General features: G+C 45.7%; 1 protein-coding gene across 1 annotated transcript in view; it reads left to right on the plus strand.

Annotated features, from left to right (window-relative positions):
• PTPRG (protein tyrosine phosphatase receptor type G) overlaps positions 1–25,911 on the plus strand; it is a gene marked incomplete at its 5' end in the record, with an annotated part of 415,116 nt that overhangs the window by 310,353 nt on the left and 78,852 nt on the right. Inside the window, 5 exons of the mRNA XM_082487722.1 lie at positions 2,601–2,758; positions 7,468–7,660; positions 21,128–21,312; positions 23,336–23,444; positions 25,182–25,231. Coding sequence (XP_082343848.1) covers positions 2,601–2,758; positions 7,468–7,660; positions 21,128–21,312; positions 23,336–23,444; positions 25,182–25,231 — 695 coding nt within the window. The remainder of the gene's footprint in view (positions 1–2,600; positions 2,759–7,467; positions 7,661–21,127; positions 21,313–23,335; positions 23,445–25,181; positions 25,232–25,911) is intronic.

Genomic DNA, 25,911 nt, shown 5'->3' on the forward strand with positions numbered 1-25,911 from the left:
CTATTCTTTTCCGCGGCTGACTATGACTCCAAGTGCTTAGGAAAAAACCCTCCCTAATTGATAACCAAAATTCAATCATAGTCGGATACTTCCAGTTTGCATTCAAATAAGGTATTTCTCTGTCTAAATAAGCTTCCCTTGGTTGATTATTCATATTGTAGTTCAAAATGTTTAAAAATGAAAGACAGAGTTGGATGAAATGTAGACTACTTAATACAGTGTGTATTTAATATAAAAGTCATGCATTATTCATTTTTGCAATTTGAATAACTTTGAATTTAGCATCCCTGTTCTTCATCTTTTCCTTTGATGAACAATTAATTATTAAAATATAATATTGTCAGCATATGGCACAAAAAATCCTTGAAAGTGTAAAATGAGCTTCGTTCTCCTGCCATGCTTTGATAAAGGGATATTCCGTATTCCCGGTTTCTCACAGAATGTTTGTCCGGCATCGTAAGTAATTCCATCATTCTAAAGAAAAGTTTATAAAAGTTAAAAATAGTTAAATTGTTAATTTTAACTGAAACATTTTTTCTTAAATACAAGAGGAAAGCTCTTTTCAAAATGTGCCTCTGCCTCCCATCTATTTGATGCGTAGTCATCAGCTCTTAACGCGAAGAGGATGGTTTGCATGTTCAAATACTCTTTCATAGCGGTCCGCTGTGTGCTCAGGTTCCATATAGAGAGAGACAGTTTCTTAACTAGAAACCCCATGTCATTTCGCTGTGAAGATGCACGTGTGCTGCATTTGGAAACCAAATCCTGTGACTGAGTTTGCAGTTTTTCTAACCCAATTTTTCCTGCATAAAAATAAGCCAATCAAATTAAATACGACCTTTTGCAGTGATTATGACTTCTTGATTAGAATCTCTTTGACCTTTGGCCAATCATATATATTTTACTATTTACCACATAAGCACACTTTTTCCCAGAAGTATGCTATGAAGAGAAAAAAATGTGTTTTGCTACTTGTTTGTTTCCTTTTTGGAGATGCAGAACCGGTTGCTATCTGCCTGGATGAGAAGGAAATAAATCGTTAACGAAGAGATTGCAGTATTCTGTTACAATGTATACTTTGACTTTAATAGAATTGTTAATATTTTGGAACGTTAACGGCTATGAAAACATCGCACACCTGTTGATACTGTGCAGAAGGATAGAAGATGTCTGAAGTACATCATGTATTTGCACCTTGCAGCAGCGGTGGAGGAACAAAATCCCCCTGATTCTCAGACCGCCGCTCAGAGGTATAGGCAACTCTTGATTTGATCAAGACTTCTAGAAAACTGTGGGATGCTGTGGAAGTGAATTCTGCAGACTTCATCCTTTTGCTTTTCCTTCTGACTTTGGAAGACGCGTGTGTCAATCACCAGCCTACCTGCTTCTCGGCTCTGCTGCAGGGGAGCGGGCTTGCGCTTAGCGGCTCTGGTGAGACACAGAGGGAAGAGTTCCTGCTACCCGAACGCGGACGCTTGTTTGAGGCACGAAGAATATAGGAAGTGAGGAATAGAGATGCATGGGAGAGCCTCGCGTGTCAGCGTGCCCCGAGGCAGTGAACACCTTTGCAGAGGCTGAGAGGGAGCTTCGGCCTGAGAGTCAACATAAATTGCAGAGGATAAATGCTCGGGGATGGCAGGGAAACTGTCTTGCCTGCAGCTGTTCCCTCCTTTCATTTATTTATTTTTCTTCACGGTGTTAAATATGACCAGCTTGTCCCTGTTACTTGAAGCTAAATGCTTTCGGTGCTGAGGTTTGCATTTCAGGCTGTCCAAGGAGCTTCTCAGAGGACAGAGTTTGTGCCCAGCCGTTGGGCCGCGGGAAGGCGTTTCTTGGACAAGGGAGAAGAGGCGGAGGTTTTACCTCTGGAACACACCGCTGGGGCTGCGCTGACTGCACCCAGCGGCGCCCCGGCGATGCCGGTGTGGCCGGGAGCAGGCAGTCCCAAACGAGCACTGGCTGGACACCGCTTTGAGCACCACGTTGGTGGTGGCAGGCTACCCCCAGCGGGCAGCCCCGCTCCTCAGCTCGTCCCCCGGCGGCTCCCAGAGAAGTTTGGATGAGCAGCATGGCTCTGCCTCCTCCATCTCGGCTACCCACGGAGGGGTTGCCCCCCCTCCTGCATCCCTTTTTCCCGCTGGGGGGGATGGGATGGATACGCTACCCGATGCCCTTTGGTCGGGCAGCAGCGAGCGGGACCACTGGGGCCCGGCTGTGTCCCCGCTGGGTCTTGGCGAACCCTCGCTGCCGTCAAGCTGAAGAGCCATTTGCTGTGCGCTGAAACCACTGAAGGTGGTGGTGTTTCTACACTAACATACACCAGTGGGATAACGAGGGCATTTCACACCTGCACGCCTTCTAAATGGGAGTGTGCGTCTCCGGTATAGGTTTGACTAGCATTTTGGTTGCTCTTTTAATAATCACCGCATCAACTCTTACAGAGCCTTCCTCATAGGGTGTTTTCATCTTTCATTTTATATATATATATATGATAAAATATGTTGTTGCCATTACACCTTGTTAGGCTGCCTATCAATGTGATGTCTGTTTTAAAGACACGTAAAAAAACGTGTAATTCTGCTTGTCAATCTTCCCCGCAGAGAAGGAGACCTTTCTGGATCCCTTTGTGCTGAGGGACCTTCTGCCGACATCGCTGGGGAGTTACTACCGCTACGCAGGTTCTCTGACTACTCCTCCGTGTAGCGAGATCGTGGAGTGGATCGTTTTTCGGAAGCCCGTTCCCATTTCTTACCATCAGGTGCGTTTCTTTTGTTAGTGAAGTCCATCCCTTGATTTACCCTCTTGAAGACAGTGTTTTCAAAACCTGAGGTTTTAATTTTGAGAACAGAAATGTTTCTGTTGACAAAAAAGGAAGTGTCGGTGATTTTTATTTTTTTTCTTAAGTAATATTGTTTCTGAACATGAGCCATCAGTCTTAAGAAGACAGTACAACATGAAACCCGGTTTCCTTTCAATGATTTATTTGGTATTGTTTTTGTTAAGATTAAATTAAGCTATGGTGTAAATATTTACATGGAGTTCCTTTTTATTCTTTTTAATTGAAACTTTCTTTTCAAAGTAAAGTGAGTGATTTCGGTTCTGCTCAGATTTAGTAATTTGAACTAATTACATTAGAAAGGACGTCTTTCCATTAATTCTCCATGCTTAACTGTTTTTATAACACAGTAAAGCTGCCATTATGTGCTTAGAGAGCTGGTGCACAAATCTTTAAAATTAGCACAGAGCAGCTTTTAATGCAAATAGACGCAATGTCTGGGATTTGTCTGGAGAAGAATGCTCCCGATAAAGTAATGGCTAGATGGAGTCAGATGTTTACCAGTTAAGTGTATTTTGACATTGTGAGATTGTTGTGTTTAGAAAGCCATCCTGCCGAAGTTAGTCTTTCCTTTTATTCATCTGGAGTAAGCCACTGAAAATAATTTTTTTAAATACACGAATTCTGTAAGGCGTAGGTGAATAGTTCACTGGGTGATCGTGACTGACAGGGGCTGGTTCTCAAAGATTTCAAAAAGGTGGTAGGCAATCACTGCGCCCCCGCTCCAGGCTTTTTTTCGTGTTTCTAGACCCCATTGACTCTTTCATCTTTTCTTTGAAGTGCTGTGTTCGAAACCGGTGGCAGCGGGTCAGCTGGGGCCCTCCTGAGGCTGAGGGACATGGCAGGATCCAGGTGTCCGGCCACCCATGCTGGCGTTATTTTGCCTTTCTCACAGAAGCGTGACGGTGTTGCCCACGTTCGGCTCCCGGTCGGGAGGAGCCCCTTTGCCGGCGGCTTTCCCCGGGCGCTCTCTGGCCGTGCTGAGCAGGTCACGCGTTCGCGCAGCCCGCGGCTCTGGCCGAAGCGTGGCACTCTTTGCACATGCTCCCGGTTGAATCGGACCCTTTGTTTTTTCTCAGGCTATTTCTCCCATTGTCGAGATGACTTTGAATTCTGTCCTTGCCCGCAGGGTACTTGCAATCCCTTGTAGCTTTTCACTACATCAATCCGTTTACTGTTTATTATTTGGTGGCTGCGAGGCCTGGCCCACGCTCAGTTTTATACCCTGCGTACGCACCAGGTGGGTCATGACTTCGGGTTTTCTTTTGTAACAAATCCAAATAAACCGGTAAATACCAATTACGGCCATCATTCTAACGGTAGAAAGGTACTTTATCCTGGTATAGCTTCTTTCCTGTGCTGTACAATAGTAACTGTGCCAAGTCAAGCCTTTAAAATTTGGCGTTGTGCTGCTTTATGCGTGCGTGTGTGGTTGAAGGGCTGGGAATTCTGTGTATAGACAGACTTTCGTTGATACTACAACACATGTGGAATAATAATGGTATTCTTCCCCTTGGCAGCTCTAGATGGGTGTATTTTTAAGAGCCTGCCGCCCTGCCATTGCTCTGATTATTGTTTGTTCCTCTAACAGAAACAGTGCAACGTAATCCATTGCCATAGTTTAACCTTCTTTATCACGAACGCCGTGAAGCAGCCTGTAATCCCAGAGGAGGAAAGTGATATTGTTTAAGCTTTGTTGCTCTTCCAATTAAATCCTTGCTTTTGTGCAAAATACCTTGCTGGAAAAAGGACAGTACTGGAGCGGTCTGTTTGAGGAGGCTTCTCTATTTTATTCTCAGTGCTCCATCATCGTCATCCTTCCCAATAATTAGACATGAAAACAGGACAAGCTGTGTCACCCTGCAGATGCATTGTAAAGCTAAGTGCATTCAATGACCCAAAGCATGGCATTATCTCTCGTAACGCACACCTCAGAGTATCTCATTGTGCTTATAACGGTTTCGATATTTTTAATTGCCATTTGTATATCCAGCCTTTAGAAAACTGTGCACATCAGGTTTTAATGGTTTGTAATTACATGAGTCGGAGTTTTAGATCAGGTTTCCCTGTATCTACAATAGTCTTATAACAGCTTTTCATTTCTTCTTCTGAACGGGAGCTCTTGTACTCCGTGAAGAGCAGGAATGTAGCTCCTTGACTGCAGCTCTTATATTATTTTTTTTTTTCTGGCAGCTATAGATAAATTAATTTCTCATTTGTGGTAGATAATATTTTTATAGTAAAAATGAAGTTGAAATGACTTATACATACTTCAACACATAAAAAGGGGAAGGTTAAAAATCATATTTGAATTGGCAGTTGTTAAAATGCAATTATACGTCCCCAAGGTAGCATGGCAGAAGAAAATATTTTAAAAGTTCTCTCTGAAAGTTTAAAAATTCAATTAATGTCATAGAAGTGTAAGCCTAGAGACTTGACTTCAGAGGAGCAGTTGCTACCCAACTTCTTGAGCTTTTATGAAGTAACCTTAAGCCCTGTTGGCTGGCTTCGTCAAAGCTACTTCCAGTGCATAAAGTGCAAGAGATACGTAAATATTCACAAGAGTTTTGGTCTGCGCTTTCATAGAAGGGCATAGCGGGATCACGTGTTGGGGTTTTTTCTTAAGATGAAAGTGAAAGCTAGTAGTCCCTTTACCCCTTTTTTAACCCATCCGTCAATGCTTCTGAAGGGCTCCTGCTAAGAATGAGAAAATGGTCTTCAAGATTTTTCAAGATGTTTCTCTGAAGAATCGGAGAGAGAATTGGAGCGGGAACCAGAGAACAGGGCATTCATCTAAGATGCAAAAAAAAAATACAATCCCAATCCCAGCGTGAGAACCCGGAAGGCAGGGAGCGGTGCCTGGGCCGGGTCACTGGCTGTCAGCCCTCCCTGCTGGTCACCTGCTGCCCCCCTGCCTCAGTTTCCCTGCTTGTACAGTGAACGTAGTTGTGATTGGGGGGAAGCTACTGCTAAAAATGTACGAGCCTGAGTTGTGCTGTTGTCTTGGAGGTGATTGCCTGTAGTGGGACTCATTCCCCGTGGGGTTTTGTTTTAGTGCGGAGCTGCCAAACTCAGGATTAGTGCTGCGCGGGTCCATCCTTCCTCCCTGCTGCTATCCGTGTGCTGCTCCGAGTCATGATGTTCCTACGCATATCTCCATTAGCCAGTTCAATGCACCGCCCACTCCAAGGGGACTTACTTTTGAATTGAAACATGTAAAAGTTGACTCGCTTCTGCCTGGGGATCAGAGAAGCCTGATAACTGGGGCTGTCAAGCCCAGCAGACTGGGAGAGCTGGGCAGCAACAGCAAAGCAGGGGTCAGATTACTGGTTTGAGAGGAAATTAAATAATTTTAAGGTAGGGAGTGCCTCTTGGTTCAGTGGAGGATACTTAACTGCTCTGCTACACCTTCCTTTGATTATTTTTATCAGTTGCATGTTTCAGGACACTCACACGCTTCTCCGTAGCTTTTAGAGCAGATGCACTTGATGAAAAGGGTGTAGCTTTCAAAGTGACCTGTCATTAAGCTATGAGTGTAATTCAAGTCCCTTTTGGAAGTCTTGGGCCAGATTCCGTGCTCCCAAAATCCATACAATCAATATGTATAATTGATGATGTAAACAATATCAGGACTGAATCCTTCTCTGCTCTGTCTCGCTCAGTCTTTCCGGCAGCCACATAACTAATTCTAGTTCTTGACCTGAATGGTAACAAGCTGTTAGTAAATGCTACGCTGACCTTGATAGCTGCGGGAAAAACATTAGGTGAAAATATTTTCACCTTAGTTTGCTAAAAGTTTCTTTCTAAGAAATACTGAGATACGAAGTAACAGAAGAGTTTTCCAATTACAGTTCTTTCTTACAAGTTAATACATTTTATTAAAAATAGCTCAGATCTGAATCCAACAGAGGAAACTTATTCCCAGAGGAGTCTATGCTAACTGTGCCTAAATAAAGTTATTCTGTGTTATTTTTTTCTCACCCTGTGGTTAGGTATCGGAGGGAATCGTGGTCGGTAGGGAGGTCAGGGCGCTTGGAGCTGGACATCCTGAGATAGCTCCGTTCTGCTACTGACCTGCTCCTGGGCACACCAGCTCGTGGGTTTGGGTGTCCATCTCGTAAAGGTGTGACAACTGCGGTGACCTTCCTGTGGAAGCGCTGCAAGAGCTGCCTGTGAAGCTTAGCCCGGCGGCTAAACTTCGTAAGGTATGCGGAGATGAGGTAGCGTTGCCTGTCCTGGAGGAGGCGTTTGGGGTGGAACGACCTGGAAGCGCTTTCTGAGGCCATACTGTGAACGAAGTGGTGCCAGCGGTGAGGAGGGTTTGGCGTGGCAGTGTCACACATGAAATCCTTCCAGACGAGGGGTCTAAGGGCAAATGTTTCCTTGCCTGTGGCAGACATCCACAGGTTGCCAGAAGGCCTTCTCCCTCGTTGGACAGGATAAGCACTGTGCTGAGATAAGAGGGTTGGCAGTGATTTCAGTGGGCAGCCCGACTTCCCGTGTGGTTTATCAGTCTCGGCATCAACGTTTTGCTTCCTGCCATTTTACTTTCTTATCAGGGACCCGTATTTCACCACATTGTTTTTCTAATTAATGTCCTTTCTCTCCCCTGCCATGATGGCTGCCATCAGCTGGAGGCGTTCTACTCCATATTCACCACTGAGCAGCAAGACCACGTCAAGTCCGTGGAGTACCTGAGGAATAACTTCCGACCACAGCAAAGCCTGAACAACAGGAAGGTGTCCAAGTCTGCCGTGAAGGATGCTTGGAGCCAAGATATGACAGACATCTTGGAAAATCCACTCGGCACAGAAGCTTCCAAAGGTAGATCACACTTACGAATTTTGCGCTTGACTAATAGGAGAATTTTTTTGGTCTACTTTGTCATCAAACGGTGTCAAGGATAGCTGTGAGCTACCAAAGAAATAATGTGGGTTGCGCAGACGTTCCTTGTTGGCACGTGTCAATAAATTAACTAATCCTGTGGGTGCCTGCAATTACCTGTGAAGCTCGCCGTCACAAGGTGCCATGGCAATAAAAGCCCCAGAATATGCAAGTCTCAAACCGGTGATGTCCCTGTTTCTGCCGACTGGCTGTAGGGCCTTAGAGATGCCCAACAAAAGGGAAACGTGGAGGGACAAGGTCAGAGGTAAAATTTCAGCCCCATTAGCACTGACTCTTTGGGTGTTTGAATGGGAATACAGTATCCAGATGTGGTTATGGGTTTCATTTTTACAGTAACGAGGCTTTTGAAGAACCGTCAACCTTTGAATTCAGCGTTTTTATCAATCTGTTGGTAATGGTGACGGGGGAAAAAACCTCTTCCTCATAGGCAGGTGATTTTCTAATGTCTTGCTGAAGTGTTTCATGTGCCTTTTTGCAGAGCAGCTGGCGCTTGCTTCTGTCAGACACTGGATAATGAGCTGGATGGGGGGGGCGGGAGGGAGGGTGCAGTCGTTGCGTTGGCGCAGACAGCCCTGGCTAGAGGAGCACATGAAGAATTCTGAGAGAAATGCGTACCGGATAAAATAAGACGAGAGATAAATATCATTTACTACCTTTATTTGCCTTTATTTTATTGGATGGTGTTATTTATAGGTAGGAGGAATGACACGTACTTCCCAGACTGCAGTCTCGAGCAGTGCTTGGTGCTTAACCAGTTCTGGGCAGAGGTAAAGAAGAGGGGGGCAGTTTGCCAGAAGGAAGCAGCTGAGCAGATTTACAAGCTCGCCTCTCGTACCTGGCATTTTCACCTGGCCAGGCACAGGGAGCGTAGTTTTGAGAGGCGTGAATCATGAAAACAGCTGCGTTCAGCAACCTCACCCTCCCAAGAGAGCGCTGGCAGAGTGTGTTTCTCAGGGCTCATTATTCTGTGAGCATGCTTATTTAGATATATATGTAATATACACGTACACAAACCTCGTGTACATTAAAGGCAGCCTTGGGACGGAGAATTTACATCAGGAGTGAGAAGGAGATCTTGGGAATGAAGAAACCCTGCTACGCTCTGATGCTCTGGCCTGCAATTTTCAATCAGTGTTTTAATAGCAACATGTGTCAATATTTATTTCTTCAGTTATATCCTGTGTACATATTACTTACCCAGAACAGTGATGAAAGTTAACAGGTTACCGTATGTTAAAAGTGACAAAACTGGCTAGTTTTTATTTTGAGTGCAGCCAAGGTACCTCTGGTACATGTGGTATAATATTCAAGAAGATTTTACTGCTTTGGCCACATGCCTGCATATTCCTCGCCCCGCTGGATGAGTTTTTAAGATAATAAAAATACTTTAGGTGATTTACACCCTCATAGTAAACAGCTGAAACCCACAATTTTGACAAAGCATTACAAACGCTAAGGGCTGTAGTTAACGGGCTGATCTGGAAGGTGGAAGTGTCGGTACTGAAGGAGCGCTTGAATAACTGGAAAGATTCGCATGGACTTCGATCTTTAAGAGCTCTAAGGCCCAGATCCAACCAGGCGCACGTGGCGTAGTTAACATGATGTGAGCCAGTCTACAGGAGCAAGGGAGCTGCACGGCCGGTAGCCCACCTTTGGATGGGTTGGCGCCTGGGTGCTTGGCACCTTCTGTGCTTGGGGACTGGTTTCCAGAGCAGGTTCTCTCTGCGTCGTCTCCCATCAGATCCAGGTCCTGCAATGCTCTGTGCTGGTACCTGCCTGGGAATCCGAGCTTACGACATGCTCAGCAGAGACCCGCGGGTGGGGGGCATGCATTTCCCGTGATCTGACAACATTCAGCGTCCCATCTAAAGCCAGGGATGATGCGAGGGTCCGTGATTTTTCTTCCCTTGAGCTTTTGCTATCGGAGGCTAATGGCTGGGCAGCCAGTCTTTTTGTACCGGCCCTGTCAACTTGTCACTTTTTGGGTTGCGTGCACGACAGGGGACACTGAAAATAGGTGCATTTTTTTCATGAACTTAAAAAGAAATAGGTTGCTGCAGTGTTGCTAACACAAAATGGATTGTAGCATATCCTCCAAAGGTTACCGGCGTGAGTTATAGCTGTTCCAGAGATATAACAACGTGGATGTTTCTGGCCCCTTCTTTGACAAAGGTGAACAGTGATGATGTGCCTGGTCCACTGCACATTCTGAACTACTGACATATAAATAAAATGAGTTGAAGTCGTAATACTTGAGTGAAAGCAAAACCTATTGTTTATTCAGCTAGTAAATACAGTACCTCTTTATATAGTGTCATTCATGCAAAAGTACTGAGGAGCCGAGTGCGCGGAGCGCTCTCCAGCCAGGCAGCCTAGCATACAAATATGAGAGTGTAGGGTTAGCATAACAAATTTATTTTATGCAGATTCTTCTGCACACCTCATGGCTGCATCTCGATGCTTTCCACATCACATTAAGCGATGCGACCAATGGCTGTCGCACGCTGGCTCTTGTCTCCCCTCCCCGTGCTTAGATTTGTGTGTTTTAGAAAAAGGCAAGGTCACGAAAATGTGTCTTTTACTGACTGCAAGGTGATATGGTTTGTGATGGTCTTCAGCTCTGGAGGGGAAGTTTGGGTTTGTTTGTCGGTGTGAATTTTTGCAATTTGTTTCCTCTGTCACACTCTATTAAGTCTGTGGGCAGTGCTGCTAATCTAGAAAACAGTGTAGCGTTCGTTATGTAAGCCTTTCTTATTTTGGAGGAAAATGTGCCCAGAACAATTTGCATAAAGTTCAGAATAATTTTCAGAATTCCCCGGTGAATAGGGAATTTCAGATCAGCACAAAGCGATGCAGCTCTGCAGTTGTCCACTGACAAACGTGCTCTCCTGAGCAGTTTGGCACCAAACGGGAATGTCTTTTCTCCCAGCTATCAACGCTATCTCGGGTCACAGAACCGTGACCAGTAGCATAACCTGCAGATACACTGGAGGAAAACTATTTCTCACTTTATGCCAGTCCCCTGGGTATTTCCTCAGCAAAGCCCTGTAAGTCGTGGCATTTGGTAAATAAAATGTCTTCTGGGAAAGGCTATTTTAGGTCAACCAAAACTGTCAGTGTGTTTGGATCCATTTTGTTAGCCCATACGAACGTTACCAGCCTTTTGTTTTGCAGCTACCCTCCTCTCCCTCCTCTTTTTTTGATTTTCATTTTAATTCGGTGACAATATTTTAGCCACTTTGAAATAGTGTAGAGGGCTAATTTTTCACTTGGGAGTGAAAACTGCAGTTTTCCTTTTGTATTAGTATTTAGCAAGAAGAGTTTTCTTTGGTTCCATTATCTCATTCCTTCCTCCTGTCGGCAAAAGCTGATTTAAAACAGTCCTCTTGAGGACCGCTTGTATGCCTGGAGTAAAAGCATATGCGTAAGACCTTTGCTGAATCAGAGCCCATGAGCTGAGCTTAATTCTTAAGTTGACCCTGGAGCTATTTCAAGAAACCATACAGATCATCTTTAAATATCTTATTTCTGAAATATGCCATTCAGGTTGAGTGCTGTTCGGCTATGTAATTGTAGCAACTGGTGGATTGATGATAAACCATCATACAACAATATTTTTTAAGAAGATGAAACTTTCAGAGATTCAAGATAGGCAGTGGGTCGTGCTGTCAACTCACGCAGAACATCAGCCCTGGAAAATTTAACAAGAGGGCTCACCAGTGCTACAGTACTGATTTATAGGAAGTTTTGCAAAGTTAGAGGTTCTCTGCCCAGGCATATTAAACTGGGAATGTATTTGTAAAATATTCATGAGATACTGTAAGTATCGGTGACAGTGGCAGTGTTGAGTTGTCACACATGACCATCTCTGTTAAAATTGCTTCCCTTCTTCTCTGGCCTGTGCTCTGTGGCTCAGGACCGTGTTGCTCCGTCACATCACATCCTGTGCTCCTGCCTTTTTGCGGGCGGCTTTCAAGCAGCTGTGCTAGAGGGATTCCTAATTATTTATCAGTTTAATAGTGTGCATTGCTCTTCAGGGACAAATAGACAGAATCTTTACATAAAAGTCCATCCAGTTCGAGGACCCGAGTCTGCATGTTCCTTACTACTTTCACAAGTTGTCCCACCAAGCAGAAATGTATTTACAAAACGTTACCTTCTTCGGCAAAGGTGTAGGCACTGAAGCTCAGGAGGAAAAGGTGTTTCATTTCCTTGTTTTAGGTTGTACCCCATGTGCGACCATATTTGCCCATTTTATTTTGCCGCTGATTAGGACCATCAAGCGTTGTTTCTTTCTCTTTATGTTTTTTAACGCTGGGGGGAAAAAAAAAAAAAACCTTTAACCTTTCTGTCTCATTAAACGTGCTGCAAGGCTCACAACACTTAAACAAGCATCCCATGTGAGGGGCTCTTGACATCAGAGTTTTCTTTCACAGATGCCTGATTACTTCCCCAAAGGTGTCTGATTACTCTTTGCTGGAGTCTCAAATGATGCTGTTTCCCATCAGTGGGAATTCGCCTTAGAGTACCATCTTTAATTATGATCCTAGACTAAGTTAAATAATGAGCAGTCATAAATTCACTCTAGTAAAACTTACTTAGCTTTGGACTCTAAATTAACAGCTGGGACATTTCTCTAGTAGTGTACAGGCGATCGTTCTCCTTACTGTTCTTTTTAAGTGGTAGTGATACACAGTTTGGAAGTCCGTGTAACTTAATGCCACTAAAATGTGGATAGACGATATTTGGATTTTCCCTCCCGCGTGCTTTGCACTGGAGGCACGGCTCCAGCCATCGACCTGCAGTCAAAGTACAGCGCTGCTCAAGCAAAGCAGTTGAGTTCATACTCGCCATTTCGCGGCTCCTGGCACCAGAAATGAAGCTCAGGCCTCCCGCGAAAGTATTGCCTTTTCTGCATGGCGTGGCATCCTTGCGTTGGAGCGCGTCCCCGCTGCCGCAGCATCCAAAGTTCTGGAGATTCGATGCAGCGACGTCATCATTTTGAGGCAGACAGTTTAGAGCATCAGCGGCAGCATTTCTGAATGAGAACATTATTTGTCTCATTTATAGCCTCTGTTATTACTCCTGGTAATCTGGTTTTGCTTTCTAAACGCCCCTGTTTTAGGAGGACTCTCTCAAAACAACTTTGCAGTCTCTTCGTGCCCTCGGGTTCTCTCTGGGAGGCCAAAAAGAGTGTTAGGCAGAAAAATTCTTCTCTTGCAGATTATGGTTTATGTATTTTAGTCAAACCTAAATGACCACAAAAAATACTCCGTTGCAATAACTGTAATCTATCTAAAACAACAACGTAGTAAACGTAAATTTAAAGAGATACGTTATTGAAATCTTCACTTGGGATTGCTAAAACAAAATGATAACTATTTATTTTCTTGAAATATCTTAGGGAAAATGAAAATAAGCAAGGACCTTTTAAAGTTAATTTTCAATACGTTTACCATTACACTTGGTTGTTCTTGTCCTTTGGAAGAATCTTGGAAGATTTCTTCATAAATTAACAACTTCTTCCCAGTTTCCTTGGATAACTAGAATTTTCCTGCTTTCCTTTTTTATTTCATTTTGTGACGAAGATTATCCTTTCCCGATTCCGTTCCCCTTTAATCAGGTCAGTGCCCTACTACAGTGTGCTGGTGCAGATGAATCGGTGTATCGTTATCAGGATTTCTGGTGGTGCGGCAGACTGGCTGGGTGCGAAAGGTTGCGCTTGGGGTGGGAACACCGTGCTGCTAATTGCTTGCCCGGCATCTTCTTCGCGCTGTGGACCTGCCCGGCTGCCGCTGTGCCCCAGTGCTCCGAGTAAGTGGACTCAGCTATTGCTGCCAGAGTCTCTTTTGGCGTGCACCTCCCGTGCCTGCTGTAACCACGTTTTAGGCAGAAATCAGTGCGCTCCTTCTGCACATCTCATCCCTTCCGTCTGGTCCGTGCCTTGCTCTGCAGGGCTGGGTCCTTGTGTAGGCGGGAGAGGACGGGCTGCTGCCTTCTGAAGAGTCTCGGGCAAAGCGTTTCAGGAAAAACCCTTGACCCGTGTTGAGGGGGACTCGGGTATAAAGAGCTGTGGTGCATATACCTGACACGGGTCTCATGCTTTCCCTGGCAGTGGCTCTGCGCTGCAGGGTTCCGGTTTCGCCTGCAGTAACTTCTGTGTGGTTGCAGCGTGAGCGGCACGTGTGCCTGTGCCTGAAGGCCCCGGACAGCTTCCCAGCACATTTATTAGTGAACAACGAGTAACTGCTCGCACTTGCGTAGAGTTCATAAAGGGCCCAAACCAAAAGAGCAAGAGGAATTCAGTGTCAAAGTTGAAGTATGATTTGGGTTCACAGCTGCCGCCGAAGCTGGAAGAGCTGAGTACTTGTGAGGGAGCTTGATGATTTATTCCATTTGCACCTGCAGGGAATTCCTTTCTGCGCTGCCTACCTGCCGGTCCAGCAAAAGCGCTGATTTTAATGTCAGTCTTGATGGTACCTTGGACCACGAGTGCCTGCAGCTCATCCTTTGCGTTGGAAAAAGCCTCCAGAAGCTATGAAAGGGAAGCTGCTGTCCCGGGCTGATTTGGGGCATCCCTCAGGCACGTATTGGGATGCTCTACCAGCCCTGTTGGCTTGTTCTTCCTGTGCTCCCCGGTCCCAGCCATCCTCGCCAGGACGTTGGAAAGGGCGGCTTGGCTAACGTGGCAAATACGCGTCCTTCTGGCAGGGCTTCCTCCTTTCTCCCTGTGTTGAGGCAGCACGGGCCACTGAATGCGATCACACGTGTTGCATCAGACGCTCTGTATAGATACGGGGACAGGTGTACGTTCTAAACCCAAGCCGCCCTCGGCGTGCACGCGTGCAACATAGACGCAACACTTGCAGGGCAGATCCTGGGCGGACGTCAGTTTAGCCCAGCGTGGCCTCTGACGGTGCAAGGCTGATGTGCACCCGCTGAGGATTCGGGCCGCAGCCGGAGAAACGGTATTTGTGAAACATATGCAATGTTTGGGCTCAAGCACAGCGTAGTGAACCGCCCAGTCCGTGCCTGGCAGTAAAACGGGGTCTGTTGCTGTGATGCCAGGGAAACTCAGACGCTCCAAAGCAAGCCGTGCCAGGGATGAATCCGAACGCCGGTTGTGCGCTCACCTCGGGAAACGGGCAGGCAGCAGAGGGGCCAAATGCGGCTTGCCCAGCCCCCCTCCCTGGGCAGCGCCCCACGCGCCGGTTTGCCTATGAGGTTATTTCACAGGGCTCGTACAACCAGCGCGGCGGCTGTCGGTGTCCCTCGCACCTTAAGGAACAGCCCTGTCTGTCTGAAGCATAGTGAAAGGTAAGAGCAGGGAAGATAAATAGTCTGTCTCCTAGCTACATTCTGCCTGTGGTTTGAAGAAGATCAACACAAATATTTGTGTGTACGGCATGCTCCGGAGCCTGCGAATGCCTGCTGGCAAAGTGCAGGCAAAGGTAAAGGAAAAATGTGTGCTTCTCTTTAAAGCAATTATCCTTATATATTAATAATGTCATTTATAAGCACTCTGAGACGTTAACAATGTACACTAAAGCAAAGCAAAAAAATTGCGAACGTTTAGTAAAAGGAGAAGGGGGAAAATGTTGTAAGTATGCCTCTTAGCACTTTTCTATGTATTAAAGCCTGTGTTGTCTCTGCATATGAGCCTCGTAGTCTATTTGTTATCCTTTGGGAGCACAGCCCTCGCTGAACTCTGAGATTGAATCCGACAGCCCAAAGAATACTGTTGTTTGTTAGGGATCGGAGTCTCTTCCCAGGCACCTCCACTGAGCCACGCCAGTGCAAGGCAGCTGAGCCTGGCACCGCAGCCCTTCCCTTACCGTGGCACCGACAGCACGGCACCGAAACCAGGTGTGAGTTTTCTCATTGCGGTACAACCCATATTTTTGCGTTTCGGGGCTTATTTGAAGTTTGAGGGTCTAATAATGAGAAGGACTATATATGCATGTGTGTATAGATACACATAGTTGAAAGTATTTTTCTTCTCTTCTCTCTTGGCATCACTTTTGTCCTGTCTGCAGCCGGGTTCCTGGGGGCTGCAGAGCTCAGTAAACTCAGCACAGTATTTTGCAGATAACATAGGCATCAATGACAGTTTTCGGGCTCCTCTGAAATCGGCTGGCAGGGAAACTTGTGGCTGAGTTGGGTGTCGTTACGGCAACAGCAGCAAGTGGTCCCTCTGTCCTGCGGGACTGGCCCTTCCAGCTCCTTCCCTGTGCTGGGGCAGAGGGGAAAGAAATACCCTCTCTCCCCAAGAGCTTTGGCACCAACTTGTTCGCCCTTATGGGGAAGAAGGGCATGAAACCCCCGTACTGACCTCTCAGTTTCCCTCCTACTAAGCATGTAGGAAGAAATGCCCCATCGACCATCCTCTGTCCTCCTCCTTTGTAAGGGAGAAACGCTATTTCCTGCCGCTCATCCCACACGTACGAGAAAAAGGAGGAGAAGTGAAGCCCCTCTCACCTTACAGCCAGGAGCAGCCTCCCGGAGCAAGACAAGAGCCGTCTCCCTGTCTTTTAGCTACCTCTGAGCAGTCCTGAGCCAGGAATGTGCTGTGGGCACATCCTGATGCCGATGGTTCCTCCCTCCGCGTAGGAATTGCCTTAGAAGATGCCTGCCCACCTCGCCACGAGGGATTCGGGACTTCGCTGGCACGTTGCTTTTCTGTGCTGAAAATTGTCCGGGTTTCATCACACAACGTGTATCCCACGGTACTGGAGAGAGGAACGGCAATTTCGCATTGCTGAGACGTGCAGCAGGAGGGAGAGAGTGGTATTTTCCAAAAGAGGGCATAGCACAGCTAGAAATAACTGCCTTTAAAGTGGTGACATTTTTATGCATGGAAGAGCTAACTTAGAACATTTTTAGAGGATTTTATAAATCCCTCTGAGCCCAGTGCCGCTGGATTCATCATATGAGGCACCTGTTTTAGAGGGAGAAGGTATACAGGAAATAACCAAATACATGTTTTTTATGCGCTCTCTAACTTTCCCTAAATAGCCCTTTTTATAACCGCAGGTAGCATATGCAAAAAGCGTGATGAAACCCAGAAAGTTTGGCTGGTTTTGCATTTCTGTCTTTGAAAGAGAAATGTAGGCTGCTTTAAAAAAAAAAAAAAAAAAGGCTGTAATATTCTTTTTACATGCCATTTCTGCGTGGTGTATCTTCATGGGTGTATCTTAATATCAGTGGTTAATTTTTGCAGAACAGTGAGCCCCCTTTTTTCCTTTCAGCTCTTTGAAACGGAGCTGCCAGGAGCTTTCGGATTAAGCTTTATCAGGCTTCAGTTAGGGAAGCCTCGTGGAGGTTACGTAGCCAAATACGACATACAAATCAAATTATGGGAGAGATGAATGCAGAGTTGTTAAATTAATTTTGTTTGTTCCAGCCCATTGGAATGTTTTTAACATGAAGACAATAATTCTCCGCTGTGTGGCTGGCCTGGCCAGCGCTTAGGACTGCGTTAGCGTGCCACATTTGTCTGCGAGTGGCAAACAGGTTTTCTCCAGGCTTGAGTGAGCCCGGGAAGACAAAGCTAGCCAAGATGCTGGCTTGCCCCCTGCCTTCCCCGGCGGGCTGATCTGCAGCGGAAAGACTGTGTGGAGCTCACAGACAGCCCCGCACAGGGCCGACAGCTGGAGACGCCGGCTGAGGCTGCCCCGCGTCAGGTCGGAGGGCTTCCTCCAGATGCACCCGCGCCACCCTCCCTCTTCTGCGCGACTTTCCCATGAGGCAGGAGGCAGCGTGTTTGCCGGGTTCCCAGTTCAGGTTATCCCTGACGGGAGGGTGAGCGTTTGGGGTTTTTTCCACTCCGAGGGATCCGAGGCGTGCCACGCTCGGGGCATCGCCGCCTGCTGCAGGGCATGCCCCTGCTGCTGCCCACGTTGAGCGCCTCCGAGATGTAGACCTGTGGCCTCGGCAAAGCCTTTCTGCCTCCGGGAGTCCTGGCAGGGGCGGTCCGCGAGCCAGGACGTAGCAGCTTTGGTGTCCCACTAGACCTTCGCAGGGCCAGGTCAGGTATCTCTCAGCTCACTATTGCATTACACCACAGAAAGTTATCCTGAAACCCCCCTGCAATATTTTTATTATCCCTTAGGATCTGAATTTAAAAGACAGCATTAGTAATATTTTTTCTAAAAATAGCTGCAATGCTATTTCAGTGTGAAATGATGCTGGTTGTTGGTCTTGGTTCTTTTTTTTTTTTCCTCAAGCAATCATGAATTCACAGGCTTTTTTGCCTATTTAGCCTGTTTTTTTTAAAAAAAAAAAAAAAAGAAAAAAAAAGCTTGTGTTTCTCTTTAGTGTGTCCTGATTCAGTTGAGAGGAAGATGCAAACTTCTCCATCCCAACCTCTTCCTGCATTTCTATTTGTCCTTCAGCTGCACATTTTGCAAAATCAGTAGAGGTTCTTCAGCATCAAAAAAAAAAAAAAAAAAAGGCAAGGAGCCTGCAGTTCTTTCTATCTTCTTTCAAAAATGCGAGGCACACAGCGTATTGAAAGGAAAATTAGATCTCTGGAAAATGCCAGTTGTTTTATAGATGGTCAAATCATTACACTTTTTTTCTTGCCTTTCAGACATTTGCTATGTTATTATGTATCACTTTAATTAAATTATCAAATTGAATTATTGGCTCAAATGTTTTTTTATTCCATTGGGTCCTGAGCAGGTTTGGTTAAATTAATAAAACCATATGTTTCATTTTATAAAAAAGATTTCTTTTTTGCCTGTTCATAATCTGTTAAAAACCAAAAAAGTGGCTGAACAGAAAAGGTTGGTTATTCCTTCGTTACATCAGGTACTGCGACGTGCCTTGGAGTAATTGGAACACAGTCATGCTAAGTCATGAAAATTTTGTGATATTTGCTGTGAAACAGCAGGGTTGTAAATTCAGTCTCCTTTTAGCTGCCTGTGAATGAGGTTTGTCTTCGTCTAAACTTGCCTTGGTGACGTCATTGGGGTCACTCAGCTGCTGAAAAGTGCTCATGACCTTCTGGGATCGGGGTGCAGGGTCAGGGAGGGTCTTCTAACTTTGAGTCTGTGAGTCTCCTATTTACCCCTGGGAAATACCCACTTCTCTCCTCTGGCCGGAGCTATTCTGAACGGCACCAAAGCTGGCGGCAAGGAGTGGCATGGAAGAGAGGATGTGACGGTCCCCTCTCCCAGGGGTGGCTCGGGGTCCTTGTCCGACAAACAGCTGGCTGGCCATGGTTCGGAGGGGTATTGCAGAGAGGTAGACCTCTCTGTGCCTCATGAAGTGAGGTGAATTATTTCTAAAACAATTTGATGCGTGATTATTTTGAATATATAAATCTCTGCACGGCCTCCTGGAGGAGGAGGACTGGATAAGACCTCTAGGTCTGGGTAGTCCTTCACCCTGGGCTCCTATCTCTGCTAGGGTTTGATTAGGTGGAGCGATAAAGGCTGGCCTGGCCGTTTGAAGTGTAATTCCGTGATGACAAAGAGCTTCAAAGAGGGCAGTTATGATTTATTGGTGCAGTTATCAATAAACAGTGATGTCAGTGAGAATTGATCTGACTATCTCAGCGGGAAGAGGTGAGCATGGAGAGGCATACCAAGGATCGTGAAGCTCTTAAATAGTGACAAGAGCAACTACTTTCAGCTGTGCCCTCTCAGCCGGGTCCTGGCCACCTTCATGCCGTGCTCTGTGGCACCCTACAGAGACCAGGAGGGAAGGGGTCTGCGGGCAGCAGACCAAGGTGTTGCTTGGGGCTTCGCGGCATCGCCAGCAGAATGTCATTTTAGTCCCTTCAACTCAGTGCAAATAGAAACTCATATTTGTTTTGTCAACGATATGAGGTACTGCAGAGTCTGTTTGCTTTGCTGGATCATCCTTCAGGGTTGAGCAGAAGGATCTACGGCAAAACTGCAAGATTGTCACCGCTCATGGCAGGAGCAAACACCAAAGATCTTTCCTGCCCAAGTGTATTTCTGCAGTATATGTTCTCTTGTTCAGGCAAGCTACAAAATGTGAGTTATAACTGCACAAATGCATTTGACAGGTATTTTTCTATTGTACTGGTAATATTGGTGTTTACTGCATTTAATCATTTTTATTTAGGAACTGTAGCTATTTCAGTAATGTAACAGCAGAGCTACATGACCAACCTGCCAGTCCAGGCACAGGAATGGACATTCCTCCCCTTCAGTGCTGCCAGGACTCCTTAGAAGAGAAATAATGGCCAAAAACACACGCAGTCACATACCTGCAGAGTGCAAACAAGCTGAATGTGTTGGCTTTAAATGGAAAAGTCGTACTGGGAAAAATAATTCTGCAAACAGTGTCAGCGTGATGGGCTGGGTGACACTTTTGACTTTCCCTGGCAGGAGAGACCAGCTCCTTTGCCACGGCACATGCGTTTAGGTATCATTGCAAGTGATTTTTCTTGGTTCAGAATTTATATCGGGAAAGAGAATGTGAGAATCTGCCCTGAATTGTGTATTTTAAACATGATTTTTAAAGCTTGGGGGAAAAATCTAAACTCTCTACGGTCGGGAAGTGCACGATGCACTTTTTCGGTAGCATATGAGTGCCATCTAGCGTTCTTCCTCGGTACCCTGACCTTTACATTCCAACGGCTTGAAAAGGGTTTTCTTCGGCGGCTGCGAGGGGGCTGAGCGCCCGCTCCTCCCGGGGCGTACGGGCTGGGCTGGCGCCGGGGCTTGGTCTTCCCTGCCCAGGTTTGGGGTTTGGTGTCCGCAGTAAGCAAGAGCCCTGTTCTGGCGCGCTGGTTAAGCTGTTGCTGTGCGGAGGTCCGCACCGACGTAAGCTTGGGGGAGAAGTAACTTGTGCCTCCCCGCCGCGGGCAGGGTTAGGGAGGCGCAGCTTTCAAGGCCGGCTGGAGGGTTCCTCTGCCTCTGCGAGAAGGAGATGGCCAAGGACCATCAAGTGCCACTCTTCCCTGTGCTGGTGGTACGTTACTGACAAAACAGTTGAGAATCCTGTGACGGAAAACATACGGAAAGAGGTGTATAAAGTTACTGGGTTAAGAGGAGAACACTTACTGACCCAATAGCGTCACATTCTCAGAGGTTCCAACTCTTTCCGGGGCCTGCAGAGCACACCGGAGTGTTTATCCCCTTCATACAGCAGGAGAGCGTGGGCCAGGGAAGAAGTTGAGGACGGAGCAGCCTGCCTGCAGAGAACGGGCGCTGCCTTTGCTCTGGAGAGCAGAAAGCAGCTGCAGGTGGTGTTAAATCCCATTGGTCTCCGTAGATTGCAGTCTAAGCTGTTCCTGTAGGCAAGGGCATTAAGGAAAAAAAATGGCTCTTGGAGTGAGGCACAGCTCTTCTTGTCTGTTTTCTCTCGTTTATTTGGGAGAGCTTCATATTTGTTCCTCCTCTTTTTTAGCGTGCAGCACTCCCCCGGTCAACATGAAAGTGCAGCCTGTGAACAGGACAGCATTGCTTGTAACCTGGAACCAGCCAGAAACCATCTACCACCCTCCGATCATGAACTACATGATCTCCTACAGCTGGACTAAAAACGAAGACGAAAAAGAGAAGACTTTCACCAAGGACAGTGACAAGGACCTGGTAAAACCACAGCATCAACCCCAGACATACGTATCGAGCTATATTGTTATTTTCGCAGTAGAAGGAAGCAGAGGCGGAAAGCAGTTGTTACCTTAAAGACAGGCTAGAGTTTAACTCGCAAAGAATTGCTATGAAAATGTTCAGCGTTAGCTGAATGCTGCCTAACAGACTACCCAAAACACTGGCGTGTGAATTTATAGTTTATGTGAGCGCATAAAGGACTAAATCTGCAGACACCTTTTCATGTACAGTTGCTGAGAAGCAGCTGGCTCGGGAAATAGTTAGGCTCTTAATACCTTTTGGCTTGTGTCCAGCTCACAGATTTTCACATTAAAAGCCCGATCCCCCCAGAATCTGCTCCCGGGCTCAGCCTTTTCTCTGTGCGTAGCCCCTTGCAGGCTTTGGAGCAGCTTCTGGCAGTGAGCGCCGCCAGCAGTAGGAGTTGCCCGGGCAGGGCGCGAAGATTATTGCGGAGTGGCCCTGTACGAGCGCTGCCTACGGCTGGCGGTGGGAGAAAAAGAGGGGAAGAGCAAGATGCTTCCAGCACAGATGGAAACACCGATCTCTCTCCTCCATTTAGGATTTGATCTGCTTGTCATTCTTGTCTAAGTGGAAGCAAGTATTGTACCGGTCTTTAACATTCTCTGCATATAAAATCAAAGTGACATACTCAGGTTTGAAAGGCCTCCGTTTATTGTTAATCAAAGAAAGCCTCTAGAATAATGAAATCAGTAATTGTATATGCACATGAAAAATGCAGCAGCACAGAGTGTTATTCCTAATGACTGTTATCGTATTTTTTTTTCAAATACACAGTCCTCTGGGCCCATTCAATCAGTTACACAATAATACTGCTCTTATTCCCTTAGATGAAGATTCTTTTACTTCATTTCCATTTATATTTTCAATTTCCCCACTAGACATTGTTATCTGGGTCACATTAGGGAACGATGTGCCTCACGAAATCAGAGAGGAATCTATTGAAAGGCACCCAAGGTTATGATGTATTGTAACCTCTCTCTTGTCATAACTTCACACTCTTAAGGGAGATTTTTTTAATCAGGTATGAGGAGGAGAGCCTTAATCAGCAAAAATGAGGTGGGCACAGTGACAGTGTCCTGTTTTATGCAAAAGAAATAATTAAAAGTGCAGAGGATGTGATGGAGTGATAGCTTGGAAATAAATTGCAGTGAGCCCCTGTGCGGTGCAGCAGAGCTTGGAGGTTAAGAAAGCAATGACAGATCAGTCTATTTTAGGGGCAAAAGAAAGAAAAAACCTCTTTTTCAGAGGAAAGTGCAATTTGCTTTCTGTGCCCTAGCAGAGGCAGCTAGGCTGTCCCGTCTTGAAACAGAGCTAGACAGTGGTTTGCTAAAGAGATCGCTGGTATTTCAAGTGACCCGCACTTTTATTTGAAATTGAAAACGCACTTCAAGTGACCGGTGCTGTCTGCTGCAAGACACGAACTGATGTGATCATGGACTAAGGCAACACAGAAGAGTAGCTGCCAGGCAGCAAGGCAGTGTCTCAGGTGTAAAAGTGCACAGGGACATCCCAGTGCAGGGTGCTGAGCCATCATATTACACAGGCCACCGGCATCAAATCGCCATAGCGAATTTGTTGCAAAATAAATAGTCAGTTTGAACACACAGTGACTTTTCTGGGCTTATTCCAGGTTGGGACTTGCATCTCCACCTATAAGAAAATCATTTTAATTCCTGTAAGGTCAGTTTTTTCTGAGGACAGCAGAGACTTTCAGGCATGAATACTGTCACCAGAGTGGGTGTGGGGCGCGTTCATTTCTTTCTCGTGAGCAGAGTCTGGGTGCATCGCTTTCATCCCAGGGAAGTCATTGACCGTGGTCTTACCCTCTTCCAGGGGACCAGCGAATACTTCTGTTTAGAAATAAGTTTGTCTTATATGGCAGAAACGTCCTGTGTTAGCCAAATGCTTTTTATGTTTCAGAATGATCGTGGACATTACTGTGGGGGTAAAAAACTGAATAACATCTATTTTTTTTAAACAGAAGGCCATCATTAGCCATGTCTCACCTGACATCCTTTATCTGTTCAGAGTTCAAGCAGTTTGCCGAAATGAAATGCGTAGTGACTTTAGCCAGACTATGCTCTTTCAAGGTAAAACAACCACATACATATTTTCGCATTATGACTCTGTGTGTGTTTAACATTTTCTTTGCAGAGTGCAATATGTGCGGAATGATTTCAGAAGCTGTTTGAATGCACGTAGATAATGCTAATTTCAGATTGTGGCCAGTGACTTTATCGGTCCTGTTTGTAGTGATGAGGGTTTGCCTACACATCTCTGCTGGCAGACTTCAGGTTTTAGGAGAATTCAGAGCTATTCTCGGTACTAGTTTTCTAAAACGAACTCATCAGAGATACTTATGCATCAGAGGCACAGCGATAGCAGAATGTGAGTCTGATCAGTGTCTGTTTTATGTAAGAGGAAAGGAGATCAGTCCTACCTTGACAACCACATGTGGAGACGTTCGGGTTTTACCTTGCACAGAACCTCAGTGATTTCCAAAACATACATATTTAAATGAAACCTAAAGAACCGGATGCTAAGCTGTCCTTTGTCATGGATTTCCTTTTAAGTTTGTTGGAGGAATCTGGTAAAGCTGAGGCTTGGTAGAACTTTATGCTTTTTGAGGTTTTTAAATGTTGAAATTTTGCTCCTTCCTAGGAATTTATTACTACTTTTTTTTTTTTTATTAAGTAGGGCAAAATTCAATTCTGCTGAGAGCACTCCCTCCCGCTCCAGTTCACAATTATATAAACCTTGGAATGGGTAATGGAAAACCAGCACAAGCAGAGAGTTAAAAATTTAAATCCTTAAGGTGAAGCAAAGAGTTAAGTCACTTGGATTTGATGCTGCATATGGAACAAAATGAGAAGCGTGTTTTTAAGTGTGATTTTTGGAAAACATGGAGGTTTTAGTCCTGCTCTGTTAGCACTTAGCATCTCAAGGATATCGTGCTGTGGGCACAATTTAATTCTGTTCCAGTGTCACACCACGGCGTTAGCAGCATTGCCGGGAGAGCGGGGATCGGACTACAAACGTCCTGTCCAAGCAGTATCTTTCATATGGAGCTCTCCGTTTCATAGTACCTCAGCACAGTGTTTTGGACTTCACTTTAAGTGCCAGGCAGAAGTCAGAAACTTCTATATTAATTGATTACGGCCTCTTTTGGCAGATGTGATAGAATGGAAAAATTCCTTGAAATTTGACCGTGATACCTATTTAACTACAGTTAAGAGTAAATCATTATTGACAGTTTTGCCAGATATCCTTTGGATACTCTAACACAGTGTTCAAAGCAGCGGAAGTGATACACGCATCTGCAACGGGAATAGGTGTTGCGTTTCTTTCCACGTCTCCCCAAAAAGCAGCCGTTCTTCTAATCTTTGGCTGTACCCAAGCTCTAACTTAGGAAAAGAATCCACTTGAGCTTTCAAAACATTCTCCAGAGGCTGATTATAGTCGTAGTTGAGATAAGCATTAATAAATAATGATGATAACATCATCATAAGGGCAGAAAAAACTGCTATCATCCGCTGCTGTGGCTTCCCGCGTCAGTCGGGATGTTTCATCCAACTTGGGTTTGAAGGAGAGCGTGTGTTTTCTGACAGTGCACTTAAACCAGCATTGCCAGGTTTAAAGACAAAAGGATCTGTCTTTACACGGGAGTACAAAGTAAGGTGAGTAATAGCAAACGAGCGGAGTCGCTTTTACTCCGAACCGAGACCCGCGTTTGTATTTTATAGTAGCAATATTCAGCGACTGCTTAGCAACTGTAGGGCCGCCTCCCTTCCCAGCCCGCTGACGCCCTCTTGTTCTTTGCTTCCCAGCTAACACCACTCGAATTTTCGAGGGGACCAGGATTGTGAAAACGGGAGTGGTAAGTCGCGGCCCTAAACCCCCGCGGAGCGCGGCCGGGCAGCGGGAATTTGGGGTGGCGTTCCCACCAGGTGGCAGCACGATGTTGTAAATCTGCGGCAGGACCGGGCTGTCCTGGGGAGGGGGTTGTTCGGACCCGCCACAAAAAGTTTTATAACGTACCCAAACCGTTTGGAGGGCTTTGGGTTTTCCAGCTTCGTGCTCCGGGAGGCTTTGACCGCTGGAGAGCCAAGTGTTAAAAAAGTCTTCCCAAATATCTATTGAACTCGTTTAGAGGGGATTTGTAATCTTAATGACAACTGTGGAAATAAATTTAGTTTCTTTTATTAACTGGGTGACCGGAGGTATATGCAACAGGAATAAGGCTTCACGCGCAGCATCTTTGCTCTCCCAGTGCTCTAAGGATACCTCCTCTTGTGTGAATAAAGCCTTCACAAGCTCTTGGTTGTAATTTTAGTTCAGGTGAGGCTGTAACGAGTCACTGAAGCTGACTTTTGTATTCCAGAATCAGGAACGTTGATACATTTACAGAAAAACTGGAATACACTGTTTCAGTTTTGAAAGCACCTTATTAGGTTATTTAACATAAACTATCCATAACCTACATTTCTTGGCATCCGGTATACTGAATCGTTCAGTCAAATTTATGGACTGAATTCATACCATTGAATTTACTCTAAA

This window comes from Vanellus vanellus, assembly GCF_965231255.1.
Source record: "Vanellus vanellus genome assembly, chromosome: 9".
Classification (NCBI taxonomy): domain Eukaryota; kingdom Metazoa; phylum Chordata; class Aves; order Charadriiformes; family Charadriidae; genus Vanellus; species Vanellus vanellus.